This window comes from Eumetopias jubatus, unplaced genomic scaffold (genome assembly GCF_037043125.1).
Source record: "Eumetopias jubatus isolate StellerSeaLion01/CBP00866 unplaced genomic scaffold, mEumJub1_p1.0 scaffold_6, whole genome shotgun sequence".
In the NCBI taxonomy this organism is placed as follows: domain Eukaryota; kingdom Metazoa; phylum Chordata; class Mammalia; order Carnivora; family Otariidae; genus Eumetopias; species Eumetopias jubatus.
Window position 1 is genome coordinate 138,144,215 of NW_028274812.1, and position 19,888 is coordinate 138,164,102.

The following is a 19,888-nucleotide window of genomic DNA, read 5'->3' on the forward strand; positions in this document are numbered from 1 at the left end:
TTAATTTCCTGGGTAATCTTGGTAACCGTTTGCAAGGTCGTATAGCAGGTCGGTGTAGTAGAAAGTACATCGGGCTTGAATCAATAAGGCTTGTGTCAGCTCCCGGATCTGCCACTTATTTGACCTATAGCTTTGGTCAAGTCACGTGCTCTGATTGCATCTCCATTTCTTCATCAGTAAAATTGTGATGCTACTTCCCTCATGAGTTTGGGGCAGAAATTAATATGTAGGTGAAAGTGCTTACTCAAGTGGATGAAAAAGAGCAAAGCATTGTTTTCTTGAGCCGTTGAGAAGTGTTTCATAAATACTGACTGAGTGCATGAATGCCCTGGTGAAAAGAATGAGAACAGCATGAGTGATATTAAGCTTCCATAGTTCCTACAGCAAAGCAATACCAGCTTTTCATTAAACTCTCGGGAACTGACAATATGTGCTTCTTCTAAAGGTGTGGCACCCTCGGTGGAAGCCTTTGATAAGCTGATGAACAGCATCGTGGCTGAGTTTTTAAAGAAGAGCAGGGTCCTTGCTGGTGATGTGGAGACTCACGTGAGTACTTCCTTCTCTTGTTCTCTGTGGAGAAGATGACTACTATTAAAAAAACCAAAATGACAGAGGCGGGCGAGGATATGGGGAGATGGGGACCCTTGTGCACTGCTGGTGGGAATGTAAAATGGCTGAGGTGCAGAAAGTAGAGAATGGTGGCTCCTTGGGGCTGGGGGAAGAGAGAAATGGGAACTTGTTTAATGGGTACCAGAGTTTTAGTTTAACAATGAAAACTAAAGTCCAGAAAAAGTTCTGGAGATCTGTTGCACAACAACATGAATATACTTAATGTTACTGAACTGTATGCTTAAAAATGGTTAAGATGGAAAATTTTGTATTATGTATGTTTTACCACAATGAAAAAGTGCAGCCCGAGGAAAAGCAAAACCAAAGAATTTGAAAATCTTTGGATTGGAAAAGACCTTTAATGATATCTAGGCCATCCCCCCAGTTTTAGACATTTTTTTTTTACATTTAAAAATGTTTAGCATCATCCTTGAGAGTAATCATTATTTGCATGCATTTAGTGAAAATCCAATATTATAACCAAACCAATTAGAAACCTAAAAGAAATTTATCACCAGGTTCTTCTTTTATATTTGCCTTTGTTTCTCACAGAGGATTAAATTCCACATCCATCTGCTTATGGATTTCTCAGCAATGGCAAAACCATTTTCAGTGTAGATTCACAGAAAATCTGATTCTTGAATAAAGCTGTGGTTTGCGGTAAAAGGAAAAAAAAAACATAAAAAGGGACTCTCTCTTACTTGTCCCCCAATTAGACATTACATACAACACCCAACACCAGTCTTCCATGCAATCTGGTGACTCGGATTATACCAGAGTTTCCAGGATTGTAATTAATAGGTGCTTATCTAATCACATTTGCAATACATTTGTTCATCACATCTGAGAAAAATGAAGATTCTCCTCATGACCTCCATTTTTATTAAATATACCTATTGAAGTGCCCATTGGCAAAAGAGGGGAAGCTCTGATGTACATAAGTTCTGGAAAAGTCTGTGTAATAAGACGGGTTCACTTGAAATGTGTCATAGAGCTCACTAATTGCTCTGATCTGCCCTTGAGCTTTAATGTGTTTGTTCATAAGAAACCTTGTACGCAGTAAAGATAGTGGCTGAGCTTCTTCTGTTCTGAGGCATGACGGTACCTGAAAACCAACACATAGAATGGACTATTGGCTGCCGATACACTAAAAGAGATAATTGAGTGATTGACAAACATTTACCGTCTTGAACACTATTACAATTGGATCATTATTGCCACTATTTTCTTAAGATCTTGTTTGTTTGTTACTATTTTTTAAGATCTTATTTATTTGTTTGTTTGTTTGTTTGTCTGTTTGAAACTGGGAGAGCATGAGCGGGAGGGGCAGAGGCAGAGGGGGAGGGAGAATCCGAAGCTGACTCTGCACTGAGCATAGAGCCCGACATGGGGCTCGATCCCACAACCCTGAGATCATGACCTGAGCCAAAATCAAGAGTCAGCCACTTAACCAACTGCACCACCCAGGCACCCCTCATTATTGTTACTATTTGTTAACATTGACATTGTGTTTCTGAGGTACAGAGCACGTTATAACTCTCATTAGTACTATCTCACCGAACTATGTAGAGAAGTGTTTTACTAGAGAATAAAGAGGCCTATAAATAGATATACTTAATTTTGCATTAAAAAAACATGTAGAGTTTGCATACTAAGTAAGTCTCTTCAAATTCCATAGTAAACAGTTCCTTTCAATTCTTTTCAGAACAAAGCAAGTTATAAATAAAGTGTAGCTTCATTTATATTGTTTTTTCTTTTCTCCACTCATCAGCCTGAAAATAGTATGACTCAGTTGAAGGACTATGCTCAATAACAGATGCAAAATGCTTAAAGAAATTTATATTTTTCACTAGTGGGTTTTTAAAAAGTGAAAGAAGGAAGGTAAGGAGAGAAAGAAGGGAAGAAAAAAGAAAGAGAGAGAGAAAAGAAAGGAAGGAAGCAAGCAAGCAAGCAAGCAAGCTTGTCATCCACAAGTTTAGACTCTGATTCTACAACACAAAGGGAGTACAGACCGGCAGCTATTGTCCATCTGCCCATGATTTTAATACATTGAGCAAGTGGTTTATTTTTTCTCTCTTATAGAACCATGTGTCATTGACATTAAGCTTGCAGCTGCTGCCTCCCACATAAGCCGGAAGTGGGGGTTGAATTTTGTTCCAAGAACACACCTGTTGCCTGGAAAAAAAAAAAATCCTCACATACCTGATTGTACAGTATGGAAATTTGAGAATGACACAAATGTGCGTCATGTTAAATCCTAGCCCTGTGTTTAACAGCTATTTCACAGATACTGATAATGAATAAGGGCAGCCGAGCTATGATTTAACGTCTGCTTCCATGTGTTGGCTGCTGGTTGGGCTTAATTTACTGATCACTCAATAGTCTATTGACAGAACAGACCACAAAAAAGGGGGACTAATAGCTACAATTAGGAAGCTCTGCTGAACCAAAGAGCATAACAGGTTAGAAAAGATTAGATCTTGTAAAGCCTTCTTGAATGCAACATAAACCCAAGGGCTTATTTAAACTACTCTTCAACCCAGGAACACTGATGCAGCTTGCACCCCTTTTAAGACGGAATCGACAGTGCATAATTTTATAATAGAGGTTTAGATTAAATGTAGTTTTCAATGTCAAAGGAAAGGGTCATCCGTAATACCAAACCCTTGGTCAGACATCATTTATCCTTAACTGGACTAATGTGATTGTTTCTTACAAAGCTGTCCTGTTATTCATGGTCTATGGACCCAACCTCGGGCTAGTTCTAAACGATTTGACAGTCACGAAACAGCTACAAATCACATAGCTCCTCTTGATGCAAGCCCTTTTTGGAGATTTATAGAATTTACATTTTAAAAATGTCTCTAGAAGTCTGGAACATTTATTTTCTGCCCTTGATTAAAATGGATAAGAAAGAAACACTCTTTTATTCATCGTTTCATAAAAGTGAAAGAACCATAATTTGAACAAAAAGGCAATAAAATTCAATTAAGAAGTATAACACACTTAAGCATCGTGTGATTAACTTGCACTGCACAGTGTTAGGACCTTGCCTCCCCTGCCTCCCTGAACATTTTTAGACAATTACGGTTACGGTAGCTGCACTCTTGGGTCACAATCACTGCTCTGGATGTGTCTAGTCTTTGTCATTGATGTAAATCATCTACAAAATGTGTGTTCATTTTATGCCAGGCTGGTTGAATCACGAGTTCAAAGAGTGACTGACTAGGACTAGCAGTTTTTATCTGGGTCTTAGAGCTGGCTCTACTTTTCACAGCATAACCTTGAGCTCATCCCTTACCCTCCTCAGTAAAGAGAATGGACGACCTCACTCCCTGGGGCCTTCCCTTTCTCAAGCCGGTGGGTCGAGTCACACCTGTTGTGGCAACATTAGAACATGAGGGAGGGGCTAGTCAGTTTCCAAACTGAGCTTGCCAGAGACCAGGGAAAGTTCTTCAGTCAGTCTCAACATCCGAAACAAGCAGAAGGACACATGTCAGGGAAAGGATGCACATAACACTAAAGCTAAAATATCCTGCTTTACTATGCTATAGAAGACACTCAGACTCCTTCACTTAAAGAGACCTTGAGGCCTCCATGAATCTGTCCTTCTTGGTCTTATAGGTTGTCACTTATTCCTTTATTGGGCCTTTTCTCTGAAAATAATAACTCTTTCCTTGGAATAAGTAACACAAAATGTGTGCATATTTATTTTTCTTCCTTAGTTGTGCCTTTTCTTCCTTAATTCGTACTCACTTAAGAAGTGATCATTTTGGGGGGCCTCTGTGGCTCAGTAGGTTAAACATCTGTCTCTTGGTCTCAAGCTCAGGTCCTGATCTCAGGGTCCTGAATTCAAGCCCCATGTTGGGCTCCACGCTGGGCATGGAGCCTACTTAAAAAAAAATTTTTTTTTTTTTTTTGCATTTTAAATCCTTATACCCTGGGTCTGTATAGGAACCCTCCTGCCCTCACCAAAAAAAAAAAAAAAAAATCAAAAGCACAGGTTTTGGGTTGACTCAACAAACACCCCATTCTACCCAGATGTCTCTCACTTTCCCACTCACCTTCAGCCAAGTTGTTTCTCCCATTAACTTCTAGTTTCCTGCTGATTGCTTCATTTGAAACATATATTTTTATGGTGACTAAACAATTTCAAACCCAAAGGATCTGTATGTCTTTCACGTTCTCCAAATGGCAGAGATCCAAAGAATGACTTGTAGAAAGAATTCTGACCCTAGATTTCATACAGACTTTGAGATGGGGCTTTTCTTTCTTACTGGCTTAGCCAGTTACGATTGTCAGAATTACTAGAGAAGGAGATACGTTAAAATCATCCCTTCTGATACACATCTCTTCTCTTTTTCTTTCTCCCTCTCTCCCTCCCACCCTTCCATCCTTCTTCCCTCCCTCCTGCCACACGCTAGAGAGGTTAGCTGACCTCGGTGATAGGTTGAGTGATGAGCCATGACTTGGTGCAGAGCGGGGAATCTGGTCTCTCCAGTTGCGATCCTTGGGGTGGGGAGACACCTGCCTTTGACTCTCTAGGCAGCTGTGTCCCCCATCACCTTCTTGGGGAAATGGGTCCCTAGTGAGAAGCAAGTGGCCCTGACTGCCACCTTCCTCCCAGCCTCTGCACTCCATAGCGGTTCCCACTCCCCCTACCCGATTTTCACAGTGTGAGGAAAGGTAAGTCGGACAGCTGGCTCAGACAAGGGCTGAGGAGAGGGTGGAGCATCACCACTGCTCATGTGCTTTAGGTGTCTCCTCAGAGCTGCGCTGAGTGAGGTGACGGGGAGGATGGTGGCCTCCAGAACAGATGTACGGTGTCCTTTGCAGGTCTTGGCTTCTGCCCCATCACACCAGCCTTGTCTCGGCCTGGTCCTCACGCACTGTGCTGTTGGCATCAAATTTGCAGAATTCCAGAAGGCTGCAGATCAGTCTCTGTCATCATTTCTTCCCAAGTATGTGAAGAATTTTTGTTCTCAGCAGTGGACACATACTTTGCGACCCAGCCCATGCTCTAACGCACGGCCCATTCCTGCGAGGTCGCTAGCCTTAGTGGGGCCTCCGCGGGACCCCTTTTGAACTTAAGGGCATTTGTGTTTAGAGCATATAACCCCTGTCTCTTTCCTTGCACATTCTCGTTTCATGGCGCATTTGGAGCTTTGGGGACCGGCTGGTGAGAAACTGGTCTTAGAATCCAAACATCTCTTGAAGGGTCACCAGGCATTGCTAACCCCGCAGGATCTCGCCAAAAATAAACTGTCACCAAAAGGTTTTGTTGAAGCAATGAATTAGGTGCCATGAATCTTGCAGGTTAAGATTTTTTTCTGCCCTTTTTTTTTCTTCCCAGACGGTAAACAGTAAATTTACTTTTACCAAACTTTTGCCTGAATGCTTTTTTTTTTTCCTTCTTGAAGAACTATGGAATGGTAGTGCTGGTTATCTGTGTTGGCTAGTACAAACCACATGAAATGCTGGGATGCATTCTGAGCGTGCCCAGGCCTGCTGTGGCTGGGGGGAGCCATGTCCCCCACCAACTGGAGCTGTGTCCCCCGCCAACTGCACCTGGGAACAAAGTAGATGACTGAGTCTCACACGAAGAGCATTGCTCTGCGTAGAAACCTAGCAAGAATCCGCAGCTCAGGCCATGTCCAGAGTTCCTGAGGGTGACCAGCAGCTTCTCTCCAGTCATTTGTCTCCTGGGCAGTGCTCCCTCAGAGGATTGCTTGGCATGTCACCAATGAATGATGGTTCCCAGTGCCGTGAAATACATGTCCTTGTCTTCAGCCTTCTCTTTCCCCTGCCCTTCCTTCTTCCTAAAACTACGCCAATATTTGAAATATTTGTTGTTTGTTTTCTCTCTAGACTTCAGGATCACTTAATTGTCCGCACCAGAGGCTGCTTCAGCATCTGAAAATTAATACTTTGTGTAGAAGGAATGGCCTGATTTCATTTAGATTATCTTGTTATTTCCATCCATGCACCCATCCCCACAAAGCACACGTGCGCGCGCGCACACACACACGCACGCGCGCACACGCCTATCCACTATGTGCCTGAGAATTCCTCGTCCCGCTGTATTAGTGACGTATAAGACAAAAACAGCCTCGGGCAAATATATGGGATGTCAGGCCCAAGACTCCCTCAGATTGCAGGAAGTATGTTTGCAGATTTGTTAGTGTATGGAAGGCAAGTACAAAATATGCTTTCTCACCTTTAGGAATAGTATTTAGATTATTATCTCTTAGTATATTTAGTATTTAGGTTGTGGTTTACCAATGAAAGTTTAAAAATATGGGAGTTTATACGTTTTATAACATATTACAAACCAACTCTTTTTAACGTATCAAGTATAAGATGTTTTAGTGATATAAAAGAAAACAGGGTACTCAATGAATAATTTATTGTTCATTAAAGAAGATGCATATATATATAAAATATTAAAAGACAAAACAAACCAAACAGAAGAGAAACAGACGCATAAATGCAGAGAACGTTGCCAGAGGGGACAGGCCTGGGGAGGGGGGCAGACTGGGTGAAGGAGATTAAGAGGTACAAACTTTCAATTAGAAAATAAATAAGACATGGGGTTGTAATGTACAACATAGGGAATACAGCCAGTAACATCCTCCCAACTTCATATGGTGACAGATAGTAACTAATTTATTGCAGTGATCATTTCCTCTTGTATATAGATATCAAATCACTGTGTTGTACACTTGAAATTAATACAATATTATATTTCCATTATTCTTCAAAAAAATAATCACTTATCACTCATATGTGTTTGCAATAGAAATCTTTTCCCTTTCAGAAAACATTTCTTTTTTCTTTTTTTTTTTTATAGATTTTATTCTTAAGTAATCTCTATACCCAACGTGGGGCTCAAACTCATAACCCAAGATCAGGAGTCACGTGCTCCATTGACTGAGCCAGCCAGGCGCCCCAGGAAAACACTTTCCTAAGGCACTTGGAATATTGATACTTGACTTTCAGTTAGTCAATTTTGTTAAAACTGATTAATATACAGAAAAGGTAGTATGGTTTACCCATAATTTGGGGCTCACTCGGTGCTGGGGTTTATTACAAGGTTCCAGAAGTATGCTGCTTTCCTCTGACCCTCTCAGCGTCTAGCACCCTTCCCATAGTGAATGGCTAATCAGTGCTTGCTAAATGGATGAATGAAAATGAATGTTTGAGTGAACGAATCAAATCATTAATGAATTATTGAACCAGTGCATGGATGACCATACCATGGCTGAAAGTTTAGATTAAACAATATCCTAGACCAACAGTTGAAAAGATATCAAGGCCAAGGTTAAAATCATGAATTAGCAAGTGACATATGGAGAAACATAGACTGTAGATTTTTGTGTATCTCACACACACACATGCTCACATCCTGAATTTCTCATAGACCTGACAATTTATCTAATACCTCCCTCATTCTCTTCATTCTCATTCAGAAAAGCTAAATGAGAATTGTTTTTAAAGATCTTTTTATTTATTTGACAGAGAGAGACACAGCGAGAGCAGGAACACAAGCAGGGGGAGTGGGAGAGGGAGAAGAAGGCTTCCCGCGGAGCAGGGAGCCCAACGTGGGGCTCAATCCCGGTACCCTGGGATCATGACCTGAGCCGAAGACAGATGCTTAATGACTGAGCCACCCAGGCGCTCCTAAATGAGAATTTTTTTCAAATTTATTTGAGGATAGTTGACACATGTTACACTAGTTTCAGGTGTGCAGCCTAGTGATTCAGCATCTCTACTGGTTACATTATGCTCACCACAGTGTAGCTCCCATCTGTCCTGATACCTTGTAATATCAGGGACTGTCTTCCCTGTGTTGTGTTTTTATTCCTGTGACTTAGTCACTCCGTAACTGGAAGCCTGTATCTCCCTCTCCCCTTCACCCATGTCGCCTATCCCTTCATTGTCCTTCCTTCTGGCAACAATCACTTTGTTCTCTGTATTGTCTGCTTCTGCATTTTGTTTGTTTATTCATTTGTTTTGCTTTTTGAATTCCACATGTGAGTGAACTCATAAGGTGTTTGTCTTTCTCAGTCTGACTTATTTCATTTAGCATAATATCTTCTAGGTCCATCCACATCACAAATGTCTCATCCTTTTTTTATGGCTGTGTAATATTCCTGTGTGCATGTACCCTTTTTCTCCATTCACCTATCAGTAGACACAGGTTGCTTCCATATCTTAGCTATTTATTGTAAATGCTGCAATAAACATAGGGGTGCATGTATCTTTTTGAATTAGTGCTTTTGTTTTCTTTGGGTAAATACCCGGTGGTGGAATTATTGGAGCGTATAGTATTTCTATTTTTAATTTTTTGAAGAACTTCCATACTCTTTTCCCAAGTGGCTGCACCAATTTACATTCCCACCAGCAGCACACAAGGGTTCCCCTTCTCTCCATATCCCGGCCAACACTTGTTATTTCTTGTCTTTTTTATTTTAGCCATTCTGACAGGTATAAGGTCTAAATGAGAATTTATAAGGATGTGAAAATCCATCAATGTAGTGACTTATAGTTACTGCCAATAAAAATCCCACAAGCTCTATCTGAGACAAGATATTTTTGTGAACTTCACTATAAGTATTTTAAACTGAAGCCCAGATTTTAAAAATCAATAGAATTTTGTTTGTTTTCTTTGTTTGGATTGGGTTTTGGCATGTTACTTTCCCCTTTGATCATGAACATTCAAAATGATAGTGATCAGGTGAGAAATAACTTTGTGGAGTCTGAAGGGGCCAGTTGGGACATTAAATTTTTGTATGGGACTTCATAGTGTATTTCCAATAATCAACTCTCCCGGGTTCCAAGAGTCTTTAGCTGTCTTTTTATAATTTTAAACACCTGGATGAAAAGTAAAAAATTGAATAGATTGTCTCAATGTATCGAAATACTGACCATCCCAAACTTAGAAACGGGGACTCTCACCCCAAAGTTCACTTGTAAATTAGTTCTTAGAAACTTGGAAGACATTTGCCCATAGACCTGATATAAGCAAAGCAAATATAAGGCAATTCCTATGCAAAGACACAGAAGAATATTCTTCCACGTGCAATACACAGACCACTGAGATCTACAGTCTTTTTGCTAAGGTCTGCTGTGAGAAAGGACAGAAATTGTAAGATTTGAAAACTTTGCTAACAATCCCACAGAGTAATTTTAAGTCTACTAAATCTGGTAATTTAAAAAACTAGGACTTGTACTTGGGCTTTTCATTTCATTTTTCTGGTAAGGCTCTTTTATTATTTTACAAAAGTATCAGTCTGTGACAGATGAGAAATTAAAAAGAAAAACCTTTAACCAAATGTTTTTTGAGCGGCACTTATGTAATGCAAAATGCTAGAAAAAAAATTCTTTCACTGTGTTTTTAGTTAAATGAAGTAGGAAAACAGTAACATGAACTGCAAAATAGTTAGTAGTTGTAAAGGCAGGAAAAAAAATTTTCTGAGGATAACTGAGCAGAAATTGAAGGGAGAATAAAGAGGTGGTATACACATTAAGAATGATTTGCATTATTAAAAATAAAGTCTGGGGGCACCTGGGTGGCTCAGTTGGTTAAGCAACTGCCTTCGGCTCAGGTCATGATCCCGGAGTCCCGGGATCGAGTCCCGCATCGGGCTCCCTGCTCGGCTAGGGGCCTGCTTCTCCCTCTAACCCTCCCCGCTCTCATGTACTCTCTCTCTCTCTCTCATTCTCACTCTCTCAAAATAAATAAATAAATCTTTAAAAAAATTAAAATAAAAAATAAAGTCTGAAAAGATACTCATTGAATTGCTGACAATGGTCATTGGGGGTGGGGGGCGTGGACTTACTGAAAACTTTTACTTCCTAAACATGTCTTTTGAACTTCTTGCATCATGTCTGTGTTACTGTTATCATCAAAAGAGGGGAAAAGGAATATTTGACAGGAGAAGAAAAAAATCTTGGAATCAGGGTTTTGCCTGAAAGAGAGTTCACTTATCAACAAAAGACAAATGAAGAGAAAATGCAGGCACCAGGTGGCGCCACCTATCCTGAGCACTGGGGGGCAGGGCACCCTGTGGTCAAGAGTCCAGGGTGCCTGGGAATCCATGGGGAGTTGGGGAACAGGTGTCAATCAAAGACCTTTTACCGGTTGAGTGTTCATAGTAAGAGTTCAGTCTAGATGGAATGATGTTGGCTAGATATGGTTGATGAATGAACCTAATCTGGTTCTTAGCTAAATTTTGTAGTTGCTAGAGATCAATCTTATTTCCCTGCCTTATTTTCATTTTCCATATTTGAAAGAGGCAATGTAAAGAAGGGGAAAGAGAACTAGCATTCGTTGAGAGCCTGTTAGGTGCGGGGCACTTTGCACAGCAACTGACAAACATTCCTTGGTCAGTAGGAGAACCATTTAAGATGGACAACATTGGAGAAAGATTGGGTAACTTGCTAAAGGCCATGCATCTAGGAAAGGATAGAGTTGGATTCTATCTCAGGCCTATCTGAAGATCTAAAGTTCATGATCTCTACACTGCACCACACCACTCTCCAATAATTTAAGTCATTCATTATTAAGCAGTAGTCATTGAGCTTCTGTTGTAATAAAGACCCATTTATGTAAGTACCCACTGGCCTCGTCTTCAAGAGCATATCACCTACTTGGAGACACGAGGCATATATACATGCATGGAAGTTGAATAAGAATATGGCTTACATAACACGAGAGGACAATGCTTAGTGTCACAGTGCATTCTAGAATAAGGATAACCTTGTTGTCCCTAATTTTTTGGAGTGATCTTAGAGCAACCAACTGCCCTTTACTTGTGTAAACCCAAGGTTCATTAACTTCAGTTCTGGCTTACTAAGTCAAAAGATTTGGTTTAAACATGTTGGTAAAATGCATTAGATTCCTTAAGTGTTAGAAAAACAAATTAGAAAATTTGGAGAAGGGCCAATCTGCCAAGTATTTTTTAGCTACACAATGATTGAATTTGAAAATAAAGTTAATTTAGGAGAATGGTTTTGTGCAGAATACAAACTTGGAACAATATTCATACCTGTCAGAAAAGCAAATGGATTTAAACATACAATGTTTTTTTTTTCTTTTTTTCCCTATTCCCATGCCTTGAGAAATACTGAATGTTTTTCTTTCAAATCTTTGGCCTTTTTTTAATATAAACTGCAACAGTGGATTATTGGAAGAGTTTTTGTTGTTTTTTTTAAACTACAGTGATTGTTTTTATATTAGAGATTTTGCAAAGTCTTCTGCACATTCTATTTTTGTACACTGCTTGTTTAATTTAGACCACATGTTCTGGACCTCTTTCTATGCCAGTACGTTGGAGTTTACATTATCATTTTTAATGACTGTGTAGTATTTCATTGTATGGCTACACCATAATTGATATAAACAACCAAAATTGTACTTAGGTGAAATAATGTACATACAAGAATGCAGGGCCTGGACTAAGGTGACCCAAGTAAGGCCCTCGGGTGTGACCCTAAGAGGGAGCATGCCTGTGCTGGTCCCATCCCTGTAAGGCTGGGCATCTAGTGTCATTTATCATCATTTAAAAAGGTAGTAACATTTGACTTGTTTTCAATTTTTCCCCATTAGAAACAAAATTTCAGTGGATATCCTTGTACAAACATCACTTTATTATTGTACAATTATTTTCTGAAAGAAAATTCCTACAGTTGGAAGTACTGGGTCAATGGCAAGCACTGCCTAATACTTCATGTTCCTCTTGCCCTTTCTCCCTCTCCCCCGCACCCCCCCACACACACATAGTACTGATTCATACTCTCATGGTGTCTTGAAGTGCTTATGCAATTTTGTGATGATTATGAACTAGGAAAATAAGAATTTTAGGGAAATAAGGTATGATTTGAATGCATATTAATATTCATGATATTGACTCTTTAAAAATGCTTTGCCCTCTGCTGGATGTGTAGGGTGTTAAAAGCAAAGCTATTCTTCCCCATATAAATCATCCTTTTTTGCGAAAGAAAACCATCTTCAGTTCTTTTACATATTATTTGACGCACCAAGTAATTTATTCAAATTCCCTCTTTGGGACTGGATGTATGACGTGTTTTGGGTGGGGTTGGGTGTTGAGTCACTTTAACTGAGACCACTAATGCAGCTGAACCATATAATAAAAGATTTCAGGCATGAATGTAAGAAGGGACACGTTGGAGCTGTTCCCTAGTGTCAGAACTGTGCACTGTGGTTTATGTAAATACTTATGTGAGTTGGAAGTTGCCAAGGCAACAATCCTATTAATGAAGAATAAACTTCTTTTATTATCAGTGCCTGAATGATTACTTTTTTTATAAACTGTGCCTGGTAGTCTAACACTGACATTCTTAATCTACCTACTCATCTTTGCTTTCCAGACTGCAAAACTATTTAGCTCTATTCAATAAGCATTCCTCCTTTCTCTGCCAATGAAAGTGGGATTATTGGGGGGAAAAATAGTCAACTGTAAGGGCAGTAAAAATACTAATTTATAACAATTATCTAATATAAAATTATTGCCCTTTTGATATATACTTTGACAAAGGCAGAGCCTGAAATTGACTGAACTTGTTTGGTATTTGAGTGGGCCAGTCTTTAAATTAACTTGTCTTTATGATTTAATGGAGCATTGCCAACATATTTTTAAATAAGTGGAGTGTGACATTACTGCTTCCTTCCCCTAGTCAGACTGTAAATTTACACTCCATTTTACTGCGTGCACACTGGATACTTGAAAAAAGCAGCTGTGGCTGAGTCATAGGCCTTAGGGAGCCCTGTTGTCTTGAACGGCCAGAGAGCCACATTAAAGGGAATGGGAATGATAGCTAGAAATGAGTGGGTTCAAAGCAGTGTGCTTCTTGAGTTCTAGAGAGAAAGAAATTTTTTCTTCAAAAAAGAATACATTCCCTTTTAATGAGAATGTTTCTTGTGTGTTGTCAAGCTAACCAAATGTTGTCAAGCTTACCTTTTCGGTCGTGGGTGGGTGATATCAACAATTCATTCCTTTCAGGACTGGATGTTTGTTGCCTGTTCTATACAACTAGCACCTTAACACTTACCACTCACGTTCATTAACCATTCCCCGTATTCACGACCCGTTTCCCTGATTTAAACTTGGTAGCACCCAGGCACCTACTAGGTACTCAGAAAATACATTTTGATTGTGACATTCAATAATAAATTTCTGCTTTATTCAGTTATACCTTTTGCATATTTTTCCTGATAATAAAATTTTAATGTTTGATGAAGAAAAATTTGACAACAAATGTATGAAGAAGAGAACAAAAGCCAATCATAATTTCACTACTCAGAGATAACTGCCATCGATATCATGGCATATTTATTTCATAAGAACTTTGTTCAAAGTCCTGTTTTCTCCTTGGTAAGTTGGAATCAACACCGTAATCTGTGACGGCCATATGTATAAGGACAAATGACACATGCCAGGCACTGACGTGCACAGGTAGTCCAGGTGAGACATTAGGTTGTTGAGTGAAATGATGGGGCCAAAGCTTGGCTCTTCTCCTGTGTCACTGTGGCAATTTGAGGTTCAACAACAAATAGTCAATCTGATTTCTCAGTTCTTATTTTTAGCTTTAGACTACATCATTAGCCAAACAGATTTGCCCTCGGAACAATTTTTAACAAACACAGATGTACATGTTTCCTTATTAATGGCAACTCAGCTGGCTTGCTTGATGCCTTTTCCTAACGGCACATTGGGAAGAGACAAGGCTGTTCCCCAAACTTATCATGCAGAATAACCAAAGGTCCATGGGAACTAAAGAAGTCCTAATGAAGAAACATCCCATCCTTGTATGCTTTATTCTTGGCTGTGATGACATAAAGGGGCAGTTTGAGTGTTGCTTTAGTTCCCTGCCTCAGTAATCACCATAAGCACCTCCAAGCACCCCAAGATAAATATGATAAAAATAACAATGATAAGCACAAAGAATAAAATCTCATGTAATGAGGATAAAAGCATAAAATTTAGCTATTTTAACAAACAGAAACAATCCAAGTAGAGTTTTTATCATAGTCTCTTAGTGACCACCCCCATCATCATTGTTCTACCACCCTTTCCACCAGATAACTGTCCCCAAGCCCTTCCCAAGTAGGTGTTCATAACACCTCTGTGTTCATAAGTCCCACAAAAATCTGATATGCAATCCCATGTAAATATCAATATAGTAGGTGGTGAGAAGGTGCTCTGTCACCAAGAGGATGAGGACGGGCTGGAAGTTCAAAAATATCTGAAAATTTAAACAGAATAAATTTTGCTTTAAAAAAGGTGGAAGAGGGACTTTTAGTTTCTGGTTCCATGTGTAAGGAGCTTAGAAGTCACCACACCATCCTAACAACAAGTAAAAAGCTGAGCAGATTAAAAGACCAGCAACTCTTTTTGGATCTATAAGAGAAGGGAGGACACAGGGCATACTGCTGTCCCCAGGATCAGAGAAACAGGTGATACACAGAATTCCAGCTTAGTGGAGAAAAGACTCAGGAGTGAAACTGCCATGGGAACCAGTGCTCGGGTAGGAAAACAACCTGAACTGTAATTGATGGATTGTTGCAAGCTCAGTGCAGACAACTCTGAGAGTTAAGAACTCCAGGAAGACCCAGTTATTGGAGTCCCCCACAACATTGGGAGATATACCCATAGCATTTCAACGAGGTTCCCATAGTAAATATGGAAGAAAAGTCCCCGCAGACTTCTGGCAAGAGGAGGGGGAAAGTAAGCATTTTGAAATTAGCCAGAGCACTCTGTTCTTAACAAGGCCTGTCCTCAGTGGAAACTAGTTAATCAGAGCATAACCTGGTAGGGTATTATCAGAGCCCTACTGACCTCGGAAAGAGAAATCCTCAACTCCAGCTGGCTCTAGTCTTCCACACAGGGAAGAGAAATAAAGTCCAGCTCACTGTAGCCACCCTGTCCCATCCAAGGAGAAAGGAAAAAAAAAGTGAGAGACCCTTGTGAAGTTCACAGTCCAGGGGCATAGGCTCACTGAAAGACTGACACCTAATTGTAGGGTTAAAGCACACTTCCTCATCTTACCTCACCACTACATTACTAAAGTCCTATTTACAGCAATTTCTTTCAGTACATCATATGTGGCTATTAATATATGTATTATATATATATACATACATAAATTAATTGGCATACCAAAAGACAAAAAACAGAATTTGAAGAGACAAAGCAAACATCAGAACCAAACATAGTAGTGATGTTAGAATTACCAAGTTGGGAATTTAAAATAACTATGATTAATTTGTGAAGGACAATAATGGAAAAAGTAGACAGCATGCAGAAACAGATGGACAATAAACAGAGAGACAAAAATCCTAAGAAGGAACCAAAAAGAAATTCTAAAGATTAAAAAATACTGTAACAGAAGCAAAGAATGGCTTTGATGGTCTTATTAGTAGACTGCACACCACTGAGGAAGGAATCTCTGAGCTAAAAGATATATCGGTAGAATCTTCAAAAAACAAAGAGCACAAAGACCAAACAAAACAGAACAGAATATCCAAGGACTTTGGGAGAACTACAAAAGGTGTAACATATGTATAATGGGAATACTAGAAGGAGACTAAAGAGAGAAAGGAATAGAAGAAATATTTGAAACAATGATAACTGAGAATTTCCCCCAAATTAATATCAGAAACCAAAGCACAGATCCAGGAAGCTTAAAGAAGACCAAGTAAGATCAATACCCAAAAAACTACACCCCAGCATATCATTCTCAAATTATAGAAAATCAAAAATAATGAAATAATCCTGTAAGAAGCCAAAAGAAAACACATTTTCTATAGAGGAACAAAGATAAGAGATACATCTGCCCTTTCCTCAGAAACCATGCAAGCAAGAAGAGAGTAGAGGGAAATATTTAAAGTGTTAAGAGAAAAAAACCTACCAACCTAGAATTTTGTATCCTGAAAAATTATCCTTCAAAAGTGAAGAAGTACTTTCTCAGACAAAAATTGAGGGTACTTGTTGCCAGTAGACTTGCCTTGCAGGAAATGTTAAAACAAATTCTTCAGAGAAAAGGAATATAATATAATATAATTAGCTCAGAAACTTGTATCTATATAAAGAGGAACCTCAAACAAGGAATAAATGAAGGTAAAATAAAAACTTATTTTTCATATGCTTGATTGATCTAATGTAACAATTTGTTCAAAATAATAATAGAAACAGTGTATTAAATTATGTATGCTTATGTATATATCGTATATACGCATATATATCCATAAATGAAATGAATGACAGCAGTGATACTCAGGACAAGATGAAGAGATTAAGATTATTTTGTTATTATAAGGAATTTATGCTACTGTGAAGTGGTATAATGCTATTTGTAAGTGGACTGGATTAGTTGTATATTGCAAACTCTTGGACAACCACTTAAAAAGGAAAAAAATGTATAACTGATATGCTAAGAAAAGAGAAAAAGTGGAATCATCTAAAATGCTCAGTTAAAACCACAGAAGGCAGAAAAAAGAGTAGAAGACAAAAATAGGAACAAATGGAAAACAGGAATGAATATGGTAGATATTAATCCATCTATAGCAATAATCACTTTGAATGTCAATGGTCTAAATGCACCAATTAAAAGAGAGAGATTGTCAGAGTGGATCAAAAAACACAACCCAACGAACTACATGTTGTCTGCAAGAAAGCCATTTTAAATATAAAGACACATACAGATTAAAAATAAATGGATGCAGAAAATATACCATGCTAACATTAATCAGAAGAAAGCAAGAGTACTTGTATTAATTTCAGACAGAGCAGACTTCCAGGTGAGGAAAGTTACCAGGGATAAAGAAGGGCATTGCATAATGATAAAAGGTATTATAAGAAGAGAAAACTACAGACCAGTATCTCTGATGAACATAAGTGCTGAAATCCTCAAAAAATATTAACAAATCAAATCCAAAAAAGTATAGAAAGAATTATACACCATGGTCAAGTGGAATTTTTCCCAGGTATGCAAGGCTGGTTCAATATTCAAAAATCAATTAATGTGGGGCACCTGGGTGGCTCAGTCAGTTAAGTGTCTGACTCTTGGTTTAGGCTCAGGTCGTGATCTCAGGGTAGTGAGATCCACCCCCGTGTCAGGCTTCATGCTCAGTGGGGGTCTGCTTGAAGATTCTCTCCCTCTGCCCCTCCCCCTACTTGCGCATGCATTCTCTCTAAAATAAATAAATAAATTTTAAAAAATTAATGGTACTAGGGTTGTACTGGCCTCAGAATGATTTAGGAAGTACTCCCTCTGCTTTGGTCATTTGAGAGAGGCTGTGGAAAATTGATATAATTTCTTCCTTACTTGTTTGGTAGAATTCACCAATGAACCCACTGGGCCTGGTGGTTTCTATTTTTAAACGGTTATTAATTGAAATTCTTTGACAGATATAGGCCTATTCAAATTATCTGTTTCTTCTTGTGTTACACATGTATTCTCGGGCTCACTCAAACCTACTGAATCTGAAACTTGGGGTACAGGGCTCAACAATCTGTTTTAACAAACCATCCAGGTGAATATAATGCACACTTAAGGTTGAGAATCACTGGTGTACACCTTCGTTATGGTTCTTAATATGTCCACCCAGATGCCTTTCATAATCTGACTTTATAGAGTTGGTGCCTATGTTCGTTTTTACAAAATTAGACATCTTCAATTTGTTTTAAGCAAAATCGTGAAGTGGTGATATTTGTCTTCGTCATCCTAGCATCTCTTTTCATCAGCCCATTTTCTTGTCTTTCTTTCATCTCTCAGGTCCCTCTTTACGTATTTGTTGGCTGAAACTCAAGGAACTTCTTTAGAGTTAGAGGACCCTGATTAGAGGCCCCTAAGGAATAAAATCTAAAAATACAGTATCTCTAATTGTAAAATATAGGGCATTGGCAGATGAATTAGGGAGGAATATAGGGATGATATTGACCATGACCTCAAAGCCAACATGTTGCACCCAAAGAGCAGATGCCCAGTCCCCTGACCTTAGAAGAGGAGGACCCCCTTCCCTTCACTGTCTGGGTCTCAAGAAGAAGAATGATACTGTTTCAGAAGATCTGGAAATCCCTTCATTACAGGTACCCTGGCTGGGTACTTTTTCACCTCCTCCATGTCTCCTACCTGTTCATTTTTTTCATCCACATAGTACTTTGCCTGTAGCATTCCCAGTGAAACAATGCAAAGATTTGATGAGTATTTAGAGATCATTTGGGCTTCCCCTGGGAGCCAGCTCTCTCCTGAAGGGATTAGATGGAAATAAGTCATATTTGCTAGTGTCTGCTAGTCCTGAGGTTTGCTTTAAACTGATTACAAAAATTCATTCTCCTACTCTGTCCCCTAGGAGCACAAAACAAGGTGGTCCACCATTCCATCTATGCAAGAATCCCTGTTACCTAAGTGATAATTGATCAAGTTTAAATAAAATGTGTAGTCTTGACTCTTACCAAAGTCTCCTTTTCCGCTCTGCACACACGTGCTTGTGGGTAGATAGATGCACATATACACCCACAAAGGTCACTGAGGCTCTCTGAGCCCTGCACACTTGTGATGGACAAACTCAGCAAAAACCCTCAATTATTTGTTGTTACTGAAAATCCCTACGTTTGGCTTTTTCTTTCACAATGTTTTGAACTGCCTGAGTGAGCCAAATTCTCCCTTTCAAGTTATCAGAACTCAGCAGGTTTAGTAAAATTGCTCCTAAATAGGATGCTGTCTGGTTGAGGGGACTCACAGAACTTTCCTGTAGAGGCAGGTGGATCAGAATATCTCAAGTATGGAATGAAAATCCTTTGAAACATGGACCAATGAGGTTAAATGTGAATGTGGTTTACAGTCTGCTAATTAGGCCCAGAGTTCTAAATCTTTCTGAAGATTTTGTAGATTCTGTAGATTTCTCTACATAAGCGAAGTGAAAGGGATAGTTGAAGCAGGTATCTAGGTTTTGAGCCATTCTCTGCTCCAACCTCCACCCCTCTTGTTGAGTGAAAGCCTGTTTGGGGAAGGACTCTAATTAATGAAACTGGCCACTGTGCTAATCAGACCACCAGAAAATTACTCTACTAGCACCAGACTAAATATTCTTTCTAGGGAAAGTAAAAAAAGCTACTGATAGTGTTCGTCTTAGGATAACTACAAAAATATTGTCAATACCCCTCAGAGCTAACAGTTTTAACTACGGAGGTCAGATAATCCTAAATTACTGTTCCACAGCAACTATAATTCAGTCAACTCTGCAAAGCTTGTC

At 39.2% G+C, this 19,888-nt stretch overlaps 1 protein-coding gene across 1 annotated transcript in view; it reads left to right on the top strand.

The window, feature by feature from the left end:
- The window catches only part of CAP2 (cyclase associated actin cytoskeleton regulatory protein 2), a 107,813-nt gene that overhangs the window by 3,606 nt on the left and 84,319 nt on the right, over window positions 1-19,888 (top strand). The window contains exon 2 of the mRNA XM_028107335.2: window positions 446-546. Coding sequence (XP_027963136.1) covers window positions 446-546 — 101 coding nt within the window. The remainder of the gene's footprint in view (window positions 1-445; window positions 547-19,888) is intronic.